The sequence below is a fragment of the Pongo pygmaeus genome, chromosome 4, assembly GCF_028885625.2.
Source record: "Pongo pygmaeus isolate AG05252 chromosome 4, NHGRI_mPonPyg2-v2.0_pri, whole genome shotgun sequence".
Taxonomy (NCBI): Eukaryota; Metazoa; Chordata; class Mammalia; order Primates; family Hominidae; genus Pongo; species Pongo pygmaeus.
The window spans coordinates 39,263,749-39,289,269 of NC_072377.2; the positions used below are offsets into that span (position 1 = coordinate 39,263,749).

The 25,521-nt window shown below is 34.6% G+C and overlaps 1 protein-coding gene across 3 annotated transcripts in view; it reads right to left on the bottom strand.

The window, feature by feature from the left end:
* FYB1 (FYN binding protein 1) overlaps positions 1 to 25,521 on the bottom strand; it is a 165,040-nt gene that overhangs the window by 11,786 nt on the left and 127,733 nt on the right. For 2 of the 3 annotated variants that reach the window (XM_063664757.1, XM_054489359.2), the window contains 13 exons: positions 23,996 to 24,042; positions 22,127 to 22,146; positions 21,550 to 21,581; positions 20,494 to 20,614; positions 17,731 to 17,890; positions 17,084 to 17,225; positions 13,471 to 13,493; positions 10,625 to 10,691; positions 8,934 to 9,071; positions 7,208 to 7,233; positions 5,296 to 5,362; positions 2,492 to 2,591; positions 1,873 to 2,035 (listed from right to left, as the gene is read on the bottom strand). In XM_063664757.1, the coding sequence (XP_063520827.1) occupies positions 1,873 to 2,035; positions 2,492 to 2,591; positions 5,296 to 5,362; positions 7,208 to 7,233; positions 8,934 to 9,071; positions 10,625 to 10,691; positions 13,471 to 13,493; positions 17,084 to 17,225; positions 17,731 to 17,890; positions 20,494 to 20,614; positions 21,550 to 21,581; positions 22,127 to 22,146; positions 23,996 to 24,042 (1,106 nt within the window). The remainder of the gene's footprint in view (positions 1 to 1,872; positions 2,036 to 2,491; positions 2,592 to 5,295; positions 5,363 to 7,207; positions 7,234 to 8,933; positions 9,072 to 10,624; positions 10,692 to 13,470; positions 13,494 to 17,083; positions 17,226 to 17,730; positions 17,891 to 20,493; positions 20,615 to 21,549; positions 21,582 to 22,126; positions 22,147 to 23,995; positions 24,043 to 25,521) is intronic. The other variant, XM_063664758.1, reaches the window with a different exon arrangement.

Consider the following 25,521-nt stretch of genomic DNA (forward strand, 5'->3'; position numbering starts at 1 on the left):
AGGGCAAGATATATAGAAGCTTCAGCTTGTGCCCTGGAGAGAGGTCTGTATGACAACTACTAGGACAATTCTCTGTTGTAAAAAATGTGAAATTATTTGGAAAGTAGAGGGCAGAAAACATATCATTTAGACTCATCACCTTATTGAGACTGATTCCTATTTTGGTATTTAATTATTTTTTAAGTTTAGTTTCTCTTATTTGCATGATTTTATAACATGGCTATAAATCCTACCCCAAATTAAATAGCTTTCTTACTTTTTCTACCATATATCATGAGAGATTCATCATATTACTATCATAATTTTCATTTAGAACATTCAATTGGGTATATTCATCATAACATTTAATAATTTAAAAATCTTTGAACTTTTAAACATTTTTTGATGAACTTTTGATGCTTATAGTTCTTTTAGCACTTATGGCTATTCCTTAAGGTAGATCCTCGCAAATCCTAGTCTGAATGGGGGTTTTCTTTGTCCCCTGGGGATCTTTCTACACATTATCTTCAGTGAACTTCCAATCTTAATATTACACTGCCTCTGCCCTTTATCTTTTGTACCCACATTCCGTATTTTCCTTTGAAAAGCCAACCACTCCTCCTCCGTGATAAACTTTACATCCATTTCCTCCACCCTTGAGTCACTGTGTTTTATTCTTGAAACTCCATTTCAATTCCTGTCCCTGAGTCACCTTCCTCCCATTAAAATTAAACTCAGAGTCCATGTTTTCCATGCAGATTGACCAAGCTGATATGGGGCAGCTGTAGTGGCTATCCATTTTCAAATATAAGACAATGTAATTTTGAATTACTCTTCTCTGGATTTAAATAAGCTTTCTTTTGAAATTTGACAAAAATATTTCCATCTGTCAGCTTTCTTTTCTTTTCTTTTTTTTTTTTCTGTTTGTTTGTTTCTTGAGTCAGGTTCTCGCTCTGTCACCAGCTGGAGTGTAGCAGTGCGATCATGGCTCACTGCAGCTTGGAACTCCTCAGCTCAAGTGATTTTTTTCTGCCTCAGCCTCCCAAGTAGCTGGGACTACAGGCGCACACCACTACATCGGGCTAAATTTTCTTTGATTTTTAGTAAAGACTAGGTCTCGCTATGTTGCTCAGGCTGGTCTCAAACTCCTGAGCTCAAGCAATCATCCTGCCTCAGCCCCACAAAGTGCTGGGATTACAAGCATGAGCCACTGCACCGGGCTCCCATCTGTCAGCTTTAACAGCTGATAAAGTCAAAGGAGACGGGAAATTTTTTGGATTTATTTGGAATAGTATGTTGCACTAAGTGTGTTCAAATAGGGAATGAAAACAAGTGAATTTGTAAGGTGAGAAAACTGGAAATTCTAGGTGTGAAATATCCAGAATTCTACACAGTTCTGTATAATTTGATATTCTACATAATTTTAAAACGAGGCCAGAGCAAGAGACACTGTCTACTTTAGCACAGTGGTTCTGACTTTAGTGTATACATGAATAAGCTAGAGAAAAAGTTATCATCACTGTTTTTACCTGATTTCTGGAACTTGTGTTTCAGCAAGTCAAGGGTGGGTACAGGAAACTGCGATTTTTAATACACACACAAGGGCTTTCTGATGCTGATGGTCTGTAGTACTGCATTTTGAGAAGCAGTAATTTGGCATTATCTTTGACACCGAGTATATAGATAGCATATGGTAAATAAAAAGAGATTAAAATACATTGATTTCAGCACAGCATAATGACCAACTTCTGAACGTTTGCCACAATTTACAAAGGATAGAGCAAAAAGATAGATAAGAGTTAGTAAACACAGAGTAGTCGCTAAAACTTGTTTGGTTGTTAAATTCTGGAGTGACATATATATGTACATATTATAGTATAAGCAGTGACTTACATTTCCCTTCTTCATTTCTGCAGAGAACTTTTGTGTCATCTGTGTTTTGTATAACTTCTAGAGATTCACCAGGTTTTACCTGTAGATCTCTGGTTCCCCACTTTTTAGAAGTTATGGAAGTTGTAACTTTAGTTGAATATAGGACTCTAATTTCACCATCATACTAAAAAAAAAGAACAATATTTAAATTATTGGTTTATGCGCATTATTGAAACAACTTATTTATGGATGGATTTATTAAAAAGGTATTTGCTAAAGAGATAATTCAGTGTTTTCGAAATATAATGTAGGAATATTAAAGAAAATGTTGAGGGACAAACATCATTCATAACCTCACCAACCTAATATAGTAATTATTTTTAGTACATTCTTATTAAAGTTCAAAGGACAGCTAAATTTAGGTGATTATCACAGTGTGAATACTGTGCATATTATAACTTGCTTAATCTTTTATAAAAATAAATTTAAATCTTAAATAAATTTTGTTCAAAATAAAAGAGTTATAATGGCTAACTGTAATATTGATAATTACACTTTAAAGTGTGCATTTTGGTACTTAAAAATCATTGGATTTTTCAATAGTGCTTTGTACTTTGTATAACATTTAGACATGACATACTTTAAATTTTTTCCTGAAGTCTTTTTCTTCTTTTTCCTGCTTTTTTAGCTTCTTAAGGTCCTTTTCTTCTGTCTTAGCTTTTCCAATATTAGTTCCTTGACTAGGATGGCAGAACACACATAAAACACCACATTGTTTGGAAAATTAAAAAGAATAGTCCATAACAGAGATGATTCATAACATTATATTTTTAACTTTTTGTTTCAGTTAATTCTTTTTGTTAGAAATCCAGTAACTGTCATTGTAATAAATGATGACATTCCATAATGTAGGAGGGCTTCCTCAACCAAATATAGATTATGAGAATTAAAATGGAAGTGAGAGATTAGATTCCTTCTTATACTGAACCATATAAAATCACTGAGTCATGGTTTAAACTTGGTTGCATGTCAGCGGTTTCATATGACTTAATCTATTCTTAAACCTCCCTAAATTATCAACCCTTTCTAGATAATTATGTAGCTTGGCTGGTCATAAGAAAGGCTTTTTAAAAAAGAAGACTTCAAAAAAAAATCAATTTTTATGGATTATAACATTTATATGTTGTTTTGTTCCCATCTACTTAAAATGCAGCTAGAGTTTTTGTTAATAAAAAAACTTAGGTAAAAGTTAAGATTTTAGATATTATAAGAAGGAGCTTTTTAAAAAAGATGGCTATTACTGATCTTTATCTTCATCCCTTTATCAATTGTCTCTGTGTGTGTGTGTGTGTGTGTGTGTGTGTGTGTGTGTATGAAAGAGAGACAGAGACAGAGAGGAGGAGAGGGAGAAAGTAAGAAAGATAAGCACATCCTAAGTGTTTAGATCAGTTAATGGACTTACTTTTTTAAAAGCTGTTAGGGTCCAGGCATAGAAATCCACTATATTTTGTAGATACCAATTACCCTAATATAAGCGAATAAGCCTAAAACAGTGGTTTTCTAGCCTGTCCACACACAGGATCACCTGGGAAGCTTTTAAAGCATACTACTGCTCTTGCCCAATTCCTGGACATTCTAATTTAAATTAATTTCAAAATTTAATTTAGTCTGAGCAAGGTCCAGGTAGTGATGGACATATTTTAAGAGCTTCCCGCGTGATATTAATTTGTAACCAAGGTTGAGAACCATTCACTAGGGTTAAATTATGGATGGTAGGGAAGAGCTATAGATATCTTTAGTGAGCATTTTAAAAATTGGAATATAATAATTTTTATTTAGATGATCTAAGATAAAGTTTTGTTTGTAACCAATTTATTTTAAATGTTTAATTCTCAATTTTGGAATCTTAGCTTTTAGTTCATTCATTGTGGAGAGAATTAGCACAATATCTATCTCAGGTTCTGCGTCTGCCCTCAGTACTGCCTGCCTATGGTAGTCTGGGCATTTGTGGAATTACTGCCCCAGATTAACTCTCTGGGGCAATCAGAATATACATGAAAGTTAGAAATGCCCTACAAGCTATCTTTAAAAAAATTTATTGAAATTTATTTAAAAATAGAATACGACATTAGAGAACACAAACTTGCTTTAAACTCTGAAAATAAGCAAAATGGGGAAGAAAATTGTCCATATCACATAAAGCTTAGTTAGCTGGGGTTTATTTTGTTTGAAGAATAAGGCCAGGGTGTGACTCTTGGTTCCCAGAGAGCAATTTTATGGAATGTGATGTACAGTAATATAAAGCAAAAAAAAATGCACTAATAACTGTCAAGGATTGAAACACCACTGGTGACAAATAGTAAAACCTGAACATATTACTGAAGATTCCATTTTTGTTTCATGGAGAATTAAAAAAAGGGCAATGACTGTCTTTTCATCTTTCTTATTTGTTTTGCCTGTGGAACTTGATCTTCATATATGAATGATGGCATATTTTCCCTTCAGAATCTTTGATCTTGATACTCTCTCTAGTTCAATAAAATTAATTTAACAATTTTGGTAAAAAATAAATACTTAGCGTTTACTCATGCATTTTTACCAGTACAGCTCAGAAGACACAACTTACTGTATTCCATTTATGTTACTTTCATCCTTTAATCAAATACAGGATCTTTTGAGTCATATTTCTTTTCTCTTGAAAAAGCTAGATAGGTGTTCTTGCTTTTATACTCAGTATGTATCAAATCATTTCATGTATTTATTGGAGTATGAGAAAGCAACCTACCACGTAATTTTCTATTTCAAAAAAATTCCAAAAGTCACTCCTTTTGTATTACTTGATCTGAACTGATTTTACACAATTTTAGCCTAAAATTAATTTTTTAAGATTTGAATGTAACCTACCTAAAAGTCCTTTTAAAAGATAAATCTTTTTTTCTTTTTTTCATAAAGGAAAGTATCTTGTAGAAGACAGAGGTGGCTTGAACAAGATGGGTGAGTGCTGAGATGTAAGCTAAGAAGTATATTCAAGAAAAAAAAGGTTTGGGGAAAACAGTACGAATAAAGAGAGGAGAAGAATCAGTGAGACTGGTTGTGACCAAGATCTTAAACATATTTCCCCAGTGAATGAATGAATAAATAAACCAGACATCAGTGAGTCACAGGCCCAAGGCTAATCAGGAAACAAGAAGCAGAACCAGGGGGATGGAAGAGAATGAGGGGAGGAAGGGGTGGAGGTGGGGGCAAAGGATTTGGGCTATCTACTCACAAACCTCGCAGGGAGGGTAGAGCTGAGATCAGAAGGAAACATAGCTTTAGAGAGGAGGCCAGAGCCAACAGGATGGCACACAGTAGACACACATCCCATTGGGTTTTTATTTCAGTTGAATTTTCTTGAGTATTCTCATTTTCATTACTTCATTGTAATGAAAGCATTTTAATTACCTCATCTCTGCTGATGAAACAGGGAAATCAGAGGTATCCACATCATCGTAAACTTCATCTCCCATGTCTAACAAAAGACAGAATATCAAAGCTTGAAGCACTGTTAGTTTAGATTTTGATATGAGCATTCAATGATGTTTTTAATATAAAGACTGCTTCAAGGACAACAAAAGAAGTTTTCCTAGTGTCTCGGTACATTTCTCCTGGAAGCATTGTCTGCTTCTGAAAGGGGAGAGGTTATTATTTGCCAGGATGCATGTGTTAAATTATCCTCAAAAAACCAGTGACCATAATGATAATCATCGTTATCTGGAAAAAAACTCATGGAACAGTGACTATGATTATCTGAAGATCTACAAGTGCAATGAATGTCAGGAGTGGCAAATTGCTGACAAACAAATCAACATTACTGGCCACTGGCAGGATGAAGTAGAGACAGAAATTGAGATTCTTATGGGATTTAGGGTGCTGTGATAATATATATCATCCTATTTAAATGTCCCTCTCCTTCCTTCCTCCTTTCCTTCGTCTCACTGATCTGTTTCCCGTTACTTTTTACCTTACGGTGATATTAGGAGTGGCACCACCTTTAAATGGAAAGATTATTTCTTTTAATTAAATACTTCTGTTACCAACAGGTATTGAGAAACAGTATTGGCAGAAAAGTTGTCATGATCTTAACTGGTTCAATGGCTTTTCCAATCATTAGAGCTTTTTCTCCCTTCTAGACTTCTTATTTAATAAAGTCAGGAAGAATGCTTTCTCTCTGCACATATTAATTACAGCCAATGAAGCTGAAGAGATTGAGTTGAAGAAATTGCAAATATTTTAAGGAGTCATTACCATAAAAAGTTTAAATGCTCTCTGGTAGTGGCAACGAATTGATTTCCTTTATAAAATCCCCCCCATATCCTCCACCCTCATGTGTAGTCAGGTTAACTAATTTCATACGATGAAACTTGCTCAGCTGCGTGAAAAATAAATACTTTAAAAAATATCATCTAGAAGGGTCAAAGTTACTACTCCGTGCACGTGTACTTAAAACATATTTAAGAACAAAAAGCAATTCTAACAAAACCTTAATTTTTACAGAATTGATTATTTTTGTTCCATTTTATACCCACTTTTTGAGGAGTTAATTTTTTTGAATACTTTAAAAATATTATAGATTAGAACACAAGCTTATTATCAGGCACTGAACAGTTTGAGTTTGTCCCTTACGTATTTTCAAATTGATAACTGAAAAGAAAGTTCTAACGTCAGATAAAGGGTCTATAGAAGAATAGATTACCTCTGTGTTGGTTTGCTCTTTTAATATACTTATAAGTTAAAATAAATAAACTTTTTGAAAGCCCCTGAATATTCTTAAGACAACATTTTATTTTGTTCAAAGTAAATTTTAAAAACATCTAAAGATCTGTCTCAGCAGGGATGAAAAAATAGTAACTGATTGAAATTTTATAAAGAAACTGTTATATTTAACATTTTCCAAATACAATATAAACTATCCATTTAAATATGCAAAGTAATTAGATTTAGAAGAAGCTTACTGGCATGTAATCTGGCATGTTTTTAGATATCCTTATGCAGAAGTCTCATATATCAAGCTTGGACTTAATTGGGGCTGGGGGACATAGGGAAAATTGGTGCTCATCCCTTCCCACTTATCCCTAACCCAATAGTGGCTCCTGGAAGAACAGTTTAAAAGCTATCAGTCTTTTTAATTTTTCTCATCTTGCTATTTTATCATTGAGCACCTGTGACCACCCAAGGCAAAGTTACTTGCTCAAGGTTACACAATTTATTATTTTCAGAGTCAGGACTTTAATGCAGATACTATATCCAGTGCTTTCCCACTACCACACTGCAAGAAATGAAGATATAGAACATACAATCAGTTTTTATTACTTACCCAATTGTTTAGGAGGAGCAGGGAAACTACAAAGAAAGTGAGAACACAATTATAATCAGACTAACATGAACACAGAAATTGACTCCGTTATATAGGAGAGTATAAAGGGGCAACAGCCTGGAGGCATATTGGGTTACTTCATCTGTTGACCATTATTTCTTTCTCATCCTCCATTTCTCCACTAAGTCCATTTCTGTTTATCAATTTGGAACTTGGCAAGACATTTTTTGAACCCCAAATGTTTGCCAAAATGTCCAGAGTCAAGATACTCAATTGGTTTATTTTGCCCACAGCCATTGGATCAAAATTTCCAGATTTGCTATGTGAGGTTTGGGCGTAATATCAAGCCAGAGTAAATGAAAGGGACTCAGTATTTTGGAGTCATCGTGGCATACATATTCTGCCTCCAAACTGCTTATTTGAATTAAAGAGCAGAAATACAGACTCAAAATTAATAGAGGTCATAGGAATATGACCATGTTTCCCAATATGTGCATATATACCCCAAAACAGGAAAATGGTGAATAAGAGGAATATTTACTTAAACCAGAGAGTGAGAGCTTATTAATTAAAGTGATCTGAAATCAGAATTAAGTGGCATTTAGCTGCAACAGAAGAAGACTCATGCTTCTATTTTCTGAAATATGACTTCTAAATACACTCCACACACACACACACATACACACACAAACACACTACGGAAAGAATGGTGCACAGAACAGAAATGACTGGTTAGAATAGAGTGTGAGGGATCATTAATTCAAATGATCCCAAATCAGATTTGGATAGTGTGTAATTGAAGCAGAAAAAAAAAACCCCTCTCATTTTTAAGTAAGGGTTATATTTGAGTAATGCTGCTCAAGAGAAGAGAAGGTTTCTTGTGTTTTCCTAGAATTTCAAGTGTACTCTTTATTGACTTGTTGCTTTGGTGTTTTACAAGCCAATTGGGAATGCTATATGGAATTAACATCTTATAAAGACTTGAGCTAAGTGTGGTGAATTCATGAGGTAAATATAAAACAGAAAGATTTTCTTGTACCAGGGAATACGATTAAGATCTTTCAAATTCATATGTATGGAATTTATACTAAAGGATTATTTTTGGAATGAAAAGAGAAAAGTTATGCCTTAGATTTTATTTGGACAAATTTAAGATATTTAGAATACTTTTAGTATAGGAAAAATTATTAATATATCATTATAGTGTAACAGAGTTAAAAGTCTTTAATTGTTGTATTTAGAGAAAAAATTCATAATTATGTTCTTTATTTCAAACTATTAAAAAGAATGTATATTTTGAAGAGTATTCAATACAAAATACTATGTAGTAAAATGTGGCACTGGAATTGTGAGTTTTCAGATGTAATGCTATATTTTAAAAGGTCCTAGTAAATGGGTGTTTTAGTGTTTGTGTATGACTGTGTGCATGAGCGTGAGAGGGTATGTGTGAAATTATGTGTACATGTGTGTTTTTGTGCATTTTTGTGAAGAAAGTAAAATATACATTTGAACTGTACGATGATTTCTGAGTACTTGGCCTTCTTTTATGTAATGCAGGAGCTTAAAGGTGACACCATAAACGGGGCTAAGATGATTAACAGAAAATTGCATTAAGATGATTTAAGTCTATCAGAATTTGGTTATTGGTTATAGAATATTAGTAGCATTTGATTCAATACATATTAGTGTAGTTATTGTACACTGGATTTGGTTGGTTGACTCTTACGATGAACCTTCATTATTGTCTGAGTCAGAGACTTTAGGTTTCTCTCGTATACTTTTCTTTTTGTCATCTTTTCCCTTTAACATCTTCAAAATCCCCCAGGACCACGTATTACTCTTCTCTTGAACCTGTAGTGCGGAGCTTTGGAGCATGCAGGCATTGATCAGAATGTAATAATCAGCGGCAAGTGAAGACATTGTGTGGACATTCAGATTCTTTATAATCATACCACATTAATAATTCAGGCAGTAACCAACTCATTTTATAGGGCAAAATAGTGTTATTAAGTTTATAGATCATGGTGATTGAATACTGCTCCTACGAACTTGACCATTTCTTTTTCTATCAAGTGAGAATTCTCTCACTTCTTAAAATGTGAAGCAAGTCCACAAGGATTAAGTTTTAAACAACTGGATGCAGTGGCTCACATCTGTGATCCTGGCACTTTGGGAAGCCAAAGTGGGAGGACTGCTTAAGCCCAGGAGTTTGAGACGAGCCTGGGCAACATAGCAAAACCTCATCTCTACTAAAAATAAAAAGCATTAGCTGGGTGTGGTGGTGCACACCTGTGGTTCCAGCTGCTCAGAGGCTGAGGTAGGAGGATTGCTTGAGCCTGGGAGTTTGAGGCTGCAGTAAGACCTGGTCTCAAAAAAAAAAAAAAAAAAAAAAAAAAAAAAAAAAAGCTTGAGCATCAATTTTGCTTTATGATTAAAATGAAAAATGAAGTAATTAAGAAATCTTAGGCCAGGCACAGTGGCTCACGCCTGTAATCCCAGCACTTTGGGAGGCTAGGGCGGGCAGATCACCCGAGATCAGAAGTTTGAGACCAGCCTGACTAACATGGAGAAAACCCGTCTCTACTAAAAATACAAAATAACCCAGGTGTGATGGCACATGCCTGTAATCCCAGCTACTTGGGAGGCTGAGGCAGGAGAATCGTTTGAACCCAGGAGGTGGAGGTTACAGTGAGCCGAGATCGTGCCATTGCACTCTAGCTTGGGCAACAAGAGCAAAACTCAGGTCTCAAAAAAAAAAAAAAACCAAAAAAAGAAATCTTAAACTTTTAAATATGCCATTTAAAATGGAAAAAGAAAATTTATTTTCTTATTGACCTAAAATATTTTTATTTTTATAAATTGTTATAACTATTATAAATGAACAGATATTTATTATTAAGCTAAAGGATTAAGTATTCAATACTGGTTCTGCCATAGGTAGCATAGGTCTCAATTTATTTGGGTTGCCTATATTATAATCATGTTATTACACAAGGGAGAGCCATGCAACTGATAAACTCTTCAGGGATTGTTGTAAAAGTAATTATTGATCAATAAAGACTTTATTAGAAAAGACTTAAAAAATATCCACAACCGCCAGTGCACTCCAGCCTGGGCGACAGAGCGAGACTCTGTTTCAAAAAAAAAAAATCCACAACACCTGTAATTTATCTTTTTTTTTCATTTCACTTGTTTTGGTGTAGTTATTGAGGTTCTTCCAAACAATCAAACACTTCGTTTGAAGTGTGGTGAAATTACACTTCCTGGTTTACAATTGCTGTTAATTAAACATTCAAATCATTTGGGGTAATGTAAAAAAGAACACTATTTTCCGCTTTTTATTTTAACTGGAAATCAAAACTAAATTTCAATGTATATATAATAATTTGCAAAAAGCAGTTCACTGATTATTCTTACCCATCATCAGCATCTTCCTCTTCAATCCCATCATAAATGTCATCATCTGGTGGTGGAGGGAATATCCCTTCATTTGGATTGGAGGAAAATCTTCTGTTAATTTTATAATTTGGTCACGTAATGCTCACTCAGATTTTAATTATAAATCTTCCTTATTTAACTGCAGAGAGCATTTCACTTTCATATAAACCATTTAAATAAAAACACTTTGTTGATCATTTTATAAAGAATTCTTAGGGGTGAAATTACAATAACAAAATGAGGGCTAAGAAGCACTGTGGACTTGAGTTGAAAGGAATGAGGGTGCAAAAACATGAGAAAAAGTAAATTTAAATAGGGGATGGAGTTAAATATTTATTGTGGAAAAAGAAGTGAGGAGATGATACAAATCTAGCTAACTAGTTAATGGTGAGGAGACATTTAGGAAAAGATACTGATCAAGACACAAGTGAAGAAAAGCAATGGGATGAAAGGTGAATTTGTAAATATTGATGGTAGTTGAAACAGAAAGAAGTGAAAAATGATTTTTAAAATACATATTTTTGAAAGTTAAACTGTTTCTGGTTTCATTTGTTATTCTATGCTCTTCAGGAAACTTGCTATTTGACAGATATTTACTTAACAATTGTTTATTGAGTAGTTTCTATGTGCAGGAATATGTAAAATGACCTTGAAATTTGACTTTCAGTATGAGAACTTTAGCACTGCAAGGTGTTAGATCAAATCCCTTATTTTGTTGCTGGGAAATATAGGGGCCATTGAGCTACAGTCAAGGTGACTAGATAGGTTATCATCTAAACAAAAACACTTCTGAAAGTGAAGGAGAATGCTGTTATTAATTGTGCTCTGATGACTGGCATAAATCAAGACTGTCCTGAACACATTGGAGTGGAGTCACCATACGATCTGTAACAAACTTAAAAAAAAGAAGTGGCTTACTCAGAGTCACTTTGTGGCCAGCTCTAGAATCCAGGTTATTGACTCTCAAGCTAGTGTTCTTTCCATCATATTAAAATCTCTCTCATTATTTGTAAACTAAAGCATTTTTTTCATTAATATACACAAACATGATGAAGACTTATGAAGAAATTATTGTTAAAAGTGCATGGTTTCCCATGCTCACATATTAGAATAATTAATATTGCTAAAAGGACCATATTACCCAAAGCAATTTACAAATTTAATGTAATCCCTATCAAAATACCAAAGTCATCTTTCACAGAATAGGAAAAATAATCCTTAAATTTGTATGAAATAAAAAAGAGCATTAATAGTCAAAGCAATCCTGAGCAAAAAGAATAAAGCTAGAAGCATCACACTCCGTGATTTTGTGTTGTAACCAAACAGCATACCATTGGTATAAAAACAGAAACAAAAACCAATGAAACAGAAAAGAGAACCCAGAAAGAAAGCCACATATTTATAGCCAACTGATTTTAGAAAAAGGCACCAAGAACATACACTGGGGAAAAAACACCCTTATCAGTAAGTAGTGCTGGGAAAACTGGATATCCATACAGAAAAGGAATAAAACTAGGCCCCATCTCTCACCGTATACAAAAATCAACTCAAGATAGATTAAGGATTTAAACATAAGACCTAAAAGTATAAAACAACTGTAAGAAAACATAGAGAAAACACTCCAAGACATTGGTCTGGGTAGAGATTTCATGACTAACACCCCAAAAGCACAGGCAACAAAAACAAAAATAGACAAATGGGATTATATTAAACTAAAAGCTTCTGTATGGCAAAGCAAACAATCAACAGAGTGAAGAGACGGCTTGTTGAATGGGAGAAAATATTTGCAAACTATTCATCTGAAAAGGGATGAGTATTCAGAATATACAAAAACTCGATCAACTCAACAGCAAAATTCCCAAACAATCCCATATAAAGGTGGGCAAAGGATCTAAAAAGACATTTCTCAAAAGAAGACATACAAATGGCCAACAGGTATATGAAAAAATGCTCAACATCACTAATCATCTTATCCCAGTTAGAATGGCTGTTATCAAAAAGAAAAATAATAACAGATGCTGGCAAGGATGTGGAAAAAAAGAAATTCATACTGTCGGTGGGAATATATATTCGTACAGTCATTATGGAGATTTTTCAAAAAAACTGAAAATAGAACTATCATGCAATCCAGCAGTCTCACTACTGGGTATTTTTCTGAAGGGGGAATCAGTATATTAAATGGATATTTGCACCCCCAAGTGTATTGCAGCACTATTCACAGTAGCAAAGATATAGAATCAACCTAATTGTCATTGGATGAATGAATAAAGAAAATTTGGTCTATACACAATGAAATACTATTTGGTCATTAAAAAAAAGAATGAAATCATGTCACTTGCAGCAACATGGATGAAACTGGAGGTCATATTAAGTGGAATAAGCCAGATACAGAAAGACAAATACTGCATGTACTCACACATATGTGGGAGCTAAAAAAGTTTATTTTATGGAGGTAGAGAGTACAGCGATTATTACCAGAGGCTGAGAGGGTTGTAAGAATGTGTTTGGGGGGACATGAAGAGAGTTTGGTGAATGGGTACAAGCATACAGTTAGATAGAAGGAATAAGTTCTAATGCTTAATAGTAGAGTAGAGTGACTATAATTAACAATAACACATTGTACATTTCAATATAGCCAGAAGTGAGAACTCGAAATGTTCTCAACACATAAAAATGATAAATGCTTATGATGATGGATAGCCTAAATACACTGACTTGAACAATACACATTCTATGCATGTAACAAAATAACACATGTGCTCCATAAATACATGCCAATATATGTATCAATTGTAAAATGTCATTTTAAGAAGCGTGTGGCTTACCTCCACTTCCACTCTGACTGTGGCTGGAAAAAAAAACCCAGAAATATTAAGTTAATCTATGAATTACTTAGCTATGAGGAAGAGAAATACATATCCTGATCAGTTATTCAAAAGAGAAATAACATTCCAGTCGAAAGTTCTTAGAATGCTATATGTAAAGAGGAAAAAATGTTCCTTATCATCATAGATGGGTAATGACAAGGCAACAAAACAAAACAAACAAAAACAAGAATTAAGTTAATTACAGCACTATATATGATATAGAAAATGATGATATTTTGCTTTTGACATTTTTTCTACGAGGTTGCTTTCAGATGATACATTATAACATCATTCCATAGGTGGACCATTAAAACAAGCCCCAAGGGTATTAATATTCCATGAGTCACATAAAGCAATTATCACTGCATTAAATTAAATTATCTTTCAATATCTTTTGACCACAGCATTTTCCTCCTAGTCTAATAGCAGTCATTTTTCTTTAAAGGGAGAACTTTAAAAAACTTGAAATCTCATTCAGGGGGCTTTTATCTGGTATGACTGCTGAATCTGTAAATCCAGATTGCCTGTGTTTCTTACTTACTTTCACATCATTCTATATTTTCTCTATTTTAGCATTTATGTTATAATTGTCTGTTTTCTTGCCTATATCTCCCACTAAAATGTGATTTCTGTGAGATCAAAGGAAATGTAGACTGTGAGAATGGAAAAAATCCCAGAAATCTTCTCTTCAATTCCCTCATTATACAGAAAAGAAACCAGGCTCTGAGAAATTAAGTGACTTGACCACGCCCACTTTTACACCTAGCTGCACTCACTATACCCCCAGTTTTCTGCCAGCAACAGGTATCAGTTTAATGTTAGTGTCTTAGAGGACAATTAGATAGTACTCGTATCTGATTTCCTAATGTTAAAAGTGGGTGAAAGAAATTGATCTGATGCAGATCTCCTGTTAAATTTGAAATAAAAACATAAAGTTGCTGTCAGGAACTTTGTAGGAAAACATGCTATAAATGTCTTCCTATATAAATAAGGAACTCCTTTTTGAAGAAGTTGCAGTATACTGTCTGCTTGCTTATGTACCATTTTGACATTTATTTTTCCTGACTCTTCCCTCTGAGCATGATGCATGAAGCAGGCAGTTGGAATTATGTGAAGAACTGCATTCTGCTTGGCTGCCACTCTTGGCAGATACTTTTCAGCTTGGATTTTTATACCAATTTCCAAAGAACGGGGTTGTTGGAATAAGGAGCAAAGCTCCTGTTTTATTTCATGTCTAGAGCAATTATTCAACTTCCTGAAATGGCCTGTTTAGAAGGTAAAACATTTGATGAAGTGAAGAAGAGGTAGAGAGAGCAGGGTGTGACATGAGAAGAGAGGGAGAGAGAGAGATACATGGAAGGAAGAAGGTTTACTATGAAATGGTAGAGGGGTATTTGCATTTGCAATTCCCTTTTCTTCAATGTTTCATATTCACTGTAGATACTGCTTTAGTGGAGAAGGAAAAGAGAAGGACAGCTGTCAGGGGCTGTGCTTTGAAGCCTCAAAACTGCTCCCGGAGTTTGAAGCACTCACAGCCATTGCTCTTCACTCTAGGGAATCAGGAAAGAGCCGGTAGAGTGCCTGAGCCAGGAGTCATGAGCAGGAGGGAGAAGATGATGCCTTTTCTTCTTATTCTTGCCAGGGCAAGCTGCCGGCTACACTCAGCATCTTCCCTTTTTCTAAGGACAAAGCATGTTCTGTTATGAGATCTCTGCCCGCAGCAGCTGCAGTTGCAAAAATAAAACATGTATAGAAATGGCTTCTTCTTCAATTTTCTTAGTAAGGGTGCATAAGAGAGGGCTAGATGCTAGTAAATATTGTGGGGCTATACTTGTTTAAGGTACTGAGCATTAAAACCCTACAACTCTTCCAACTTCCTGCTCTTACTAAATATAAGATTCTTTTTTTGTTACATGTTTACTAAAGTAGAGCAGGTTTTTAGAGTCATGGTATGTATGGATTCAATAAAATGGAAAAAGGTGATAATGCTAGTTTTGGGAAATATTCACCCAATATGGTTAAACAAAGTTTCATTTTAAGAACATCATTGTTTTTTCTGGATTTGTTATTTTTTTTCTTGAGTATGCACATCAGTGTAAATATGCAAAAATGATGTAACTGGAATTCTTTCACCAAAAATTAAGGTAGTGTGCTTTTTGAAAAACAAAAGCACACACAAAGTATATACATTGGTAATATACTTGACATAGTTATGAAAATTCTGGAAGTCATAGAATATGACGATTTGGAACTTCATCTGTCCTCAAAACTGGCATTTACTGACTCACACTAGGTCGATATTTGACTAAAGTCAGTTAATGATCTCCAAACTCTAGTGCATGCATTGTATGTTTTGGTATATGTTGCATAATTTATGTTTAGAACATGGTAAGAAGTCATAGCCAGCTATAATTCATTTTAGAAAGACAAAACTGCTAGAAAGCAGCATAACAAGCTTAACTGATACCATGATATGAAAGATCATAAGAGGAAAAATTTAATTCTTCATGTGCTTTATAAGTGTATTACTAATTTGGTGTTTTAGAAATGGCTGACAATGAAGATTGTTTCCTCTGAAATTTGATTTATGAAGAATGCAGACACAGTTTTACCCAGGTGAAGAGCTAGCACAGATTATGATTTTTGGGATCACAATGGAGGTTTCCTAGTTTTATAAGGTAGTCATCAAAAAAATAAAAGTTCTGAACTGGACTAGAGATTTTCCTCCTTTCAACTTGAGGGGATTATGGCTTTAAACTGAAAAGGGAGGTATTGGAGGAAAGAAGGAATGAAAGGAGAATGGGAATGGAAAAGTACAAAAGAGACAAAAGAACGACAAAAAATCAGAGCTGGAACAAAGAGAAGAAGAGGAGAGATGGAGAGAGAAAGGAAGCAGAAGACTGAGAAAGGAAAGAAGAGAAGGAGAGGTACAAGGGAGGGATGGCCAATCTCCTCTCGTTGGTCCTCCAGAAAAGATGTTCTATTCTGTTCCTCTATACCAGGAAAATGTTCCTACAATTCTTGAAGTGAAGGTCATTTTAATCTAGTGGAATGGGCCGTGGAAAGTTGGACCCTTAATTGATACCTAGGGATCATAAAAAAACGGAGATTTTACTTTTAAGGAGCAAACTGGAGTTGCCATAAAAATCATTTTTTGTCATATTTTCAAAAAATAACAACAAATATATTTAGAATCAGAGATTTATGAGAAAAAATGGGCTAAGTTTTATATTTTATACTTCATGTTTTACCAAATCATATTTCTATTAGGCATATCCCTAAGATCAAGTCATAATGAGTATTATAAAAGTGTTTTAGAATGACAACACATCTTACAAGATCTGGCAAATGGTCCACTATATTTCAAGTAATATTTGATGCATATAATCAAAAGAAAGACTATGGAGTTTCAAATGACCTTTCACCCATGTTGGGGTTATTGTAAGTTGTCATTTAGTTTAGTGATAGAGAGCAGTAGGAGTTATGGAAGGTAAAATTCTAGGATCTTAACATACAAAATTTCTGACAAGGAGACAGTTTGATCTGTTCTACAATATGTACTTGCACATACCTGCTAATATCATCCTGCTCTGCAACATCATCATATACTTCTTGGTCATCTTCAATAGGTCTTGAAGGGGCACCAAGAGAGTCTTTTTTCAGTTTCAAAGAATCATAGTCAATCTCTACAGCAGTTGTTTTAATATAGCCATCTACCAAAAAGGGAAAGATTTATGTTCAGGCAACTGTAGTTTAAATATTTTAAAGTTGTGAATAAAATATCAATTGCACATTTGCTCTTTAAACTTTCCCCTGATTTATTTTCTTGTAGTTCTGATTTGTAGACCTCCCAAGTAGACCCACAGTTTACTGTACTCTGTCAAAGTCTAATTCTGTTGTAGTTTAATGTAAGCCTACCTTCTATTTTAAATATTCTAAAGTGATTCACATGAAGCATTTTTTCTTTTTAACATCAATGAAAACCCTAATGCTGTTTGTTCCTCCTGGAATAATATAAAACTTTACGTTGTTGCCCACAATATAGATAACAGATGAGGTGAAGACGGAACTATACCTGCCATTTAACATTTTCCTCCCTTTGTCCACTCTGTAAAGTACTCCTAACTTGATGCCTGTGACGAGTTCTGGAGGAATATGCACATTGAATATTGCCTCGCAAAGAAAATACTTTGAAGCCATAGAGAAAGTTGCACTCACACGAACCCCTTGCTGTTCTGCCCAACCATTTTCCTTCTGGGTTGTCTGTGATGCGGATGATTTCAATTTGCTCTCCTTGCTTGAAGCTCAGTTCATTCTTTCCTCCTTTGACATCACAACAAGCTTTTGCAAGATGGATGACTTGAATAGGGCCTGTTAGCTGCAAAGAGAAAAAAATAAATCACAAAAGATTTCCTTATAATTTAGAAAATCTTTAAGGAATGCAATTTTGAAAGACAGTAAGTCTACAACTTGCTAAGCTACCAATAACCAACATTTACAGGGTTTAACTAGAAATTGAGGGTGAATGTTTTTCTTATAGGAGGGGTTAGGGAAAAATCACGGGGGCCAAGCAGGACCAGCTAAGACAGGTGAACATGTGCATGGGGTCAGGAGAGTGAGGCAGGGATCTGTTGACTAGGAATTCTGCAAGAGGCCTGCAAATGCAGCCTCCAATAACTGAATAGCGCTTATGTACAACAATCCATGCTGTGTGCTATGTGTCTTTATGGAATATGCCAGGATTCCGTTTAGAAGATGGAGTTTTTTCCCCTTTGCATTGTTTGTAAAATTGGAGCAGACATTACCTGCTATAAACAAGATAAAATTTCAGAAATAAGCTTGTAAATCAAAAAATAGCAAACAAATGTTACACGAGGTTTTTCAAATTAATATTCTGAACAGTATGGTGGCTTATTGATAGAAGGGTAATGATCTTGGTTAGACTATGAATCCTAAACTCTTTTAATTTTCTAATCTTAAATTGGTGTCTTTTCAACAGAATTTCTTGAATCTTTTGATACGCAAATGTGCATGACGACTTTTGAAGAAGCTCTACCTTTAATTTATCCAACTTATGATGGCATTAATTATAAACATATATCATTACCATGTACCACTAAGAAATAAAGAAAAGAATGTAAGTTAAATTATGATATGCCATGATGCTGATGAGGCTCAGTTCTCATATTTATTAAATTTTTTTTTTACCTATTATCTATTATCATCTTGTGAAAGGAATATGGCTGGTGAAGTCCTAGTCTTGACAGACTTTTGAGTTCATATTTAATGGTATGATTTCCATATCCTATCTTTTCTTTTCTTACTAAAAATATTATTTGAATGAATGAGATAATGTAAAGCTGATTTCTCCAAAAGAAACATGGAAAAACCTCACACAATTCCTTTAAATCTACAATCTCTTCATGGAAAGTATACTATATAGATTTTTTTTTTTTTTTTTTTTTTTTGAGACGGAGTCTCACTCTGTCGCCCAGGCTGGAGTGCCGAGGCCCGATCTCAGCTCGCTGCAAGCTCCGCCTCCCAGGTTCATGCCATTCTCCTGCCTCAGCCTCCCAAGTAGCTGGGACTACAGGTGCCCGCCACCACGCCTGGCCAGTTTTTTGTATTTTCAGTAAATACTGAGTTTCACCGTGTTAGCCAGGATGGTCGCAATCTCCTGATCCTGTGATCCGCTCGCCTCGGCCTCCCAAAGTGCTGGGATTACAGGCGTGAGCCACCGTGCCTGGCCTACGATATAGATTTTCATAAATTAATTGAAATTAATTTTTCACTTGAAAAATATAAAGATTGGTAGTCATGCATTCTGTGTAAGTAAAATGTTCTAATATTAATACTGTAATCATAATTTTACTTACATATAACAAGCTTTTTCAAAATCAAATGAGAATCTTATGATACAGTTCGTGCTCTGCATTATTTTAGTTCCATAACAAACTTTCTGGAGTAGTATCATTTATCCTCACGTAAAAGATTAAGAATCAGTGGCTCAGAGAAGTTAAGTGAGAAGCCCAAGATCACATAACTTGTATGTGCAACTGGAATTTTAATCAGTTTGTCTGACTGACTGGATGCTATACGTTTTCCTTGCACCATGCATTGAACCTTTGCTTTAATACAATAAATATACTGGGAAGTTATATATAAATCATTTTTAAAAAATTTGAACCACATATTAAATGCTCCAGAGGAATAAAAATATTTAAAGAAACCATACAGTGAATTCTTTTTGAAAGAATAATTTTGTAATTCAGATAATCACCCTAAATATGTCTGACATGCCAGACCCATGCCAGATGAGCCATGTCATCAAAGATGGTGTAGCCAGGAGAAAATAGCCCCTGGTGTCCCGTTTACTGGTGGTAGTAATGGTAGAAGATACACAATTACCAGAGGTCAGAGAATACAGAGGTCAGAATCCAGATAGACAAAGAGGGATGAGAAACAGCAGTTGTCAGAAGTCAGCATGTACACAGACTTAAAATAAAGGCAACAATGTAACTCATGTCTAGATACTAGCAATTAGAGTAGCTCATGGAAATCTTATTCTGAGACAGGTCTGGTTCACCCTGGAGACACTTGTGTCCAACGCCCCACTATACTACATACCACAGGGATGTTTATGTGCGTGATGCTAATTCATAGTATGAGTAGGCTAATATGAAATGCATTATGGGGAGAGCCAAGATGGGTTTGAAAAAGTAAATATTCATTCACTCAATCAATAAAATTTCCTGGGTGCCCACTAATTATGAACCAACATATTTATTTAAATTTTATTATATTAGTTCAGGGATAAAATGGTGTATTGGACAAAAAAGTGGTGTTATGAAGATAATTACTCTTTAGAAAACAACGAGTAAGTAATTCTTCAACTATGTAAGGTTTCAAGAATGGTACCCCCTTTGTGTGAAAGGTATAAAAAGATGTTATTCTTTCACTCATTAGCAAGCAAGCCCTTACTTTAAATTTCTTCTTTATTTCTTGTTCTTTCTTTTCTTTCTCTTTCTGTTCCTTTTTCTCCAGCTCTAACCTCTTCTTTTCTTCCTTTTCCCTTTTCTTCTCTCTTTCTTTGGATGCTTCTCTGTGAATAAAAATTGTTAGGTTGTTTTCACATCTGTAGGTGTTGATGCGTCGGAACTCCCTACCTAGTAGTTTCTACTCACAACAGAAAAGGTGGTATCTGAAGTACGGATGAAGGTAAAAAGCGAAAGGTTGTCAAAATCCGGAATGTGTGAGATTATTTTTAAAACCAGTAGGAGGCACACAGCTGAGGATACCTTCCAAAGGCTCTGCTTTCCCTGACAACTTGTGCCAGCAAGTGGAAGCCACCGTTTATAGAGGCCCCATTCTTGCTGTATGTTCGCATAAATAGAATCCATCTCTTTTTCTCTCTTTCATATGCACACATGCCTGTGCATGCACAGGTACACATACAAACCTTGGCTCTGAAACTTGAGTCAGAATTGGTTGAATAAACACTGGGTAGAGAAAATTAAGGTATCTGAGATCAACATACGATAAAGTAAGATAATATATTCATTTCTACTTTCACCCAGTTTCCAAGAAATTTCGTTTCCAAGAAACTTCTTTTTTTAACATCTTTCCACTTTAGTAGCTGACACTTTGGCATCTGGGCGCCATGATAAATTATTTTTCATAGCACCCCTGTGGGTGGAGCTCTGTTCAGGTGAAGAAGGCGTAACATAAATTAACTCATCTGCCCAAGGATACACTAAGAGTAAGAAATCAGATTTCTGTCTCTGATTCCCTGACTGTGGTTTATCTCATAGGCACGTCTCTGGCCTCTCACACAATAGCTTTTTAAGAGTCCTTCGTAGAATTCTTAGAGAACTAAATGATTTTGGGTCCTTTAAATTGAAATAAAAGTTATTATATGCCAGTCATTTGAACAAATCAAGCTTCCCTCCTAGTGTTGTTATATACCCACTCTCCTTCATACAAAACATTATATTCATCTTTGAAGAAAACTGTCATGGTAAAAAATATAATTCATACATGTCTTCATATGTTTCTCCTTCACTGTCTTCCTGTAAAGAAAAACATTGATAATGATTAATTTTTATTATTTAAAAAGTTGACACACATATTACATTGCTTAGACTTAAAATAAAGGCAACAATGTAAATTTTTATAATTTGAACCACATATTAAATGGTCCAGAGGAATAAATACTTAAAGGAGCCATACTGTGAATTATTTTTGAAAGAATAATTCAAATACTTAGTAAAACAACTATTGTATGTAAGTTTGGCTTGTTTAAAACATTTTTTTCTCTTTAGAAATAGACTGGGAAAGCAAAAACAAAAATATTTCGTTTTCTATCTTGCTATATAAATTAGACGTGTAGTCAGACTTAAGTTTATGTTCAGCACTACAGCATTATAATGAGTCAGTGTGATGACTGGTGTGTAATGTCTTAAGCATTTTAAATGAAATAAGATTAGAAATGGAAAAATATCATTACTCATAAGAATTTTCATTTGTTTGTTTTGTACCAATACAGAGTGAAACATAATACTTGTGAAATATTCAGATTATATAAATATAATATGAGAAGAGAAAAAAATCTGACCTCATCTAGATTTCCAGCACCTAAAAGATTAAAAAAATAAAATTTAATACATTGGTAATAAGGAAGCACTTTAATGTAAGATTATTGGGTATGATATAATAATATTCAAATAGTTCATAATCTAACAGAACTTATGCTTTATCAAAGATATAGAAATAGAAAATAAAATACATACTTTAGATCTTTACTATGGCTTTTATTTGATGCTGGTGACTTAATTATAAAATCATTTCATTGGCTTTCATAAAATAATGCAAAGGCCAAAAAAGAATTATACATTGTTTATTACCTTTATGAAAAGGGATGTCCATTTGGTTTTATGGCTTGTATGGAAAAAGGTATTAAAAAAATCACTGTTTCACACCTTTTTACTTATTAGTTCCCAAGGATTTGTTTTTATGTATCAAACAAATCAAGTTAATTGGATTAAAAAAATTTAATACTCAAGAGTTCAGTGTAATATTAAAACTAATTACTGAATATTGAAACATAATGCAATATTAAGAGCAATAATATAATAATATTAATAATAAAAACAGTGTGGTGTTGGTATAAGAACAGGCAAATAGACCAATGGAATAGAGCAGAAAATTCAGTGACATACACAAATGTACATCAACACACCCATAATATACACATACACACACATAGAGCTGATATAATATAAAGGTAGCACTATAAATTAATGAGAAAAGGATGGATTGTTTAGAGTACAGTAAGGAGAAAACTGGCTCCATACATGAGGCAATTCTGGATTTCTACTAACTCTTCAAAGGGGACTGCAAAGAGATCAAAGACCTAAATACATTTATGTGATAAAGTCTACAGGAAAAAAAATGAGAATGTTTTTATTTTCTAGGAAAAAGGACTTCTTAAATAGCATAAATTACTAGGCAAAATTAATACATTTGATTATATCAAAATTTATTTACATTCAATGAAGGACAGCATGGGCTAAGTTAATAGACAACTGACCGAATGGGAGAAGATATTTGCAATGTTTGAAGCTGACATGACGTTAATGTCTGAAATATAAAGGAACTCCTACAAGTCAGCTAGAAAAATGTACCACTCCCAATACAAAAAATGGTCAAAAGGTAGAAACTGGCAACTTACAGAAGTAGAAACCACAAAGGCTTATAAGCAAATAAAGTGCTCAAACTCAAGAGTAAGCAGAGATATAGAAATTAAAAGGAGATATAATTTGATTCACATAAGAAAAAAATGGAAAGCTGAATAACAGGATCGATTGATGAGACTGTAGATAGATGCATCTCTTCTGGAGAGCATGCCTGTCATACTCGGTCAACCTAAGTATTCCATAGCTCTTAGCAACCATTCCACTTCGGGGTATATATCTTAAAGATAAGTCTCTGAGAGGTCTGCATGGGGATGAATACAAGAAGGTGCATTGCATTGTTGTTTGTGGTACCAGTGAGTTTGAGGCAAGTGAAATGTGGATGCATACCGTGGAGTACTGTGCAGTTGTTAACAGCAACAGACTAAACACACACATAGTGATATGAATGGGCCCCAAAACCACATTATGCTGATTGTACAAAAAAGACGAGAGAAACCTATAACATACTCTTTCTGTGACTAAATACATGCATACATGTCACAATATGTGAAGAATTTGTGCAAACACACATACACATTAAATATGTTAGAATATTTGTCTGTAGTAAGGAAGGAGGAGAAAGGAAGCGAGTCATGAGGATAAGAGGGAATAAACAAATAAAACAAGAGAGGGGCCTTGCACAGACCAATGATGATAATGACCCATTAATGAGCCTATAAGAATGAATAGCTCAAACTTCTGTACCTGAGTTTACAAATAAATAAATAAAGTATGTTTTTGTCTTTTACCATCAGAGTGCATGACACCATCTTGATTGTCTTCATTGACAGGGCTTCTGAAAACAAGAAAGAAGAAACAGTGAACATGGAACAAGTAGATGCTCACCTTACAATGAAAAAGGGAAAAGGATTATTTCATGAATTATTCTTTTTTCTTGAACATTTGCTCTGATTTAAAGCTTCAGACATCACTAGGATAGGCTTTAGCGTTATATTTATGCTGCTCCTGTGGCAGAAAATGGAGAATTCGGAAACTTGAGTATAGCACCATCTATTCATAGTAGACTCATACAATTAATCCATTGCTTCTGGAGGGTAATATGTTTTCCATTAAATTAGTAGTAAATCAACACTTCAATTCTGGGATTATGAGCGCATTTAATTGGTTCTATGGTACACACACAAAAGAGAATTAGTTCTAGGGCTGGGCACCATGGCTTACGCCTGTAATCCCAGCACCTTGGGAAGCTGAGGCAGATGGATCACTTGAAGTCAGGAGTTCCAGACCAGCCTGGGCAACAGGGCAAAACGCTGTCTCTCCTAAAAACATTAGGTTGGTGCAAAAGTAATTATGGTTTTTGACATAAAACAAATGATAAAAGCCACAATTACTTTTGCACCGACCTAATACAAAAAATTAGCCTGGCATGGTAGTGCATGCCTGTAACCCCAGCAATTCAGGAGGCTAAGGTGGGAGAATTACTTAAGCCTGGGAGGCAGAGGTTGCAGTGAGCTAAGATCGCACCACTGCACTCCAGCCTGTGCAACAGAGTAAGATTCTGTCTCAAAAAAAACAAAAAACAAAAAACAAAAAAAAAAACTTACATAGTTCCAATCCCTGACTCCTTCCTTTTCTCCAGATGGTTTTGTCTTGGCTTCACTTTTATCACCCTGAACTCCAAGGTGCTTCATTCCAATGGCTTCACTCCAACTGCCCTTAATAGCATTATCAATACCTGGGCCTTAGAAATCCCTAATTATGTATATGACCATTTATATTTTCTATTCCTATTCTCAGTTAATTAACATAGCTGGAGAAAATTGCCATCAATTTTACTGACTCTGGACATTACAAACAATTGGTATTAAATCTCAGCTGTATCCCCCTCTGCTTTTCTACAATCTCATCACTCTTTTTTGTGTAGTCAGCCCTCTCTTGGGTTGTCCTTCTCCATACCTATTAAAAATGTTTACCACTTTCTTCAATGTGCGATTCCTCTCCATTCCCCTGTAATCAGATGACCTTGTTTCTTATTTCACTGATAAAACAGCAGTCATTAGGTGTGAGCTCTCTTAAGAAAATATATTTTCTTAACCCACAAACTCATCTGCAGTTATACTCGTCCTTACCTTCTCTCTACTCTCTGCACCTGTGTTCTGAATTTCATCTGAATTCTCAGTAATTTTACTCCATTGATTACCCCCTTTCTTCCATGTGTTGCTTTATTACTTATATTCTCCTTACTTCATTCTTTGCCCTTAAATCTCTCATTCTTTGTTTTCTCCCTCAGCCCAAGTTACTGTCATCCATAAGA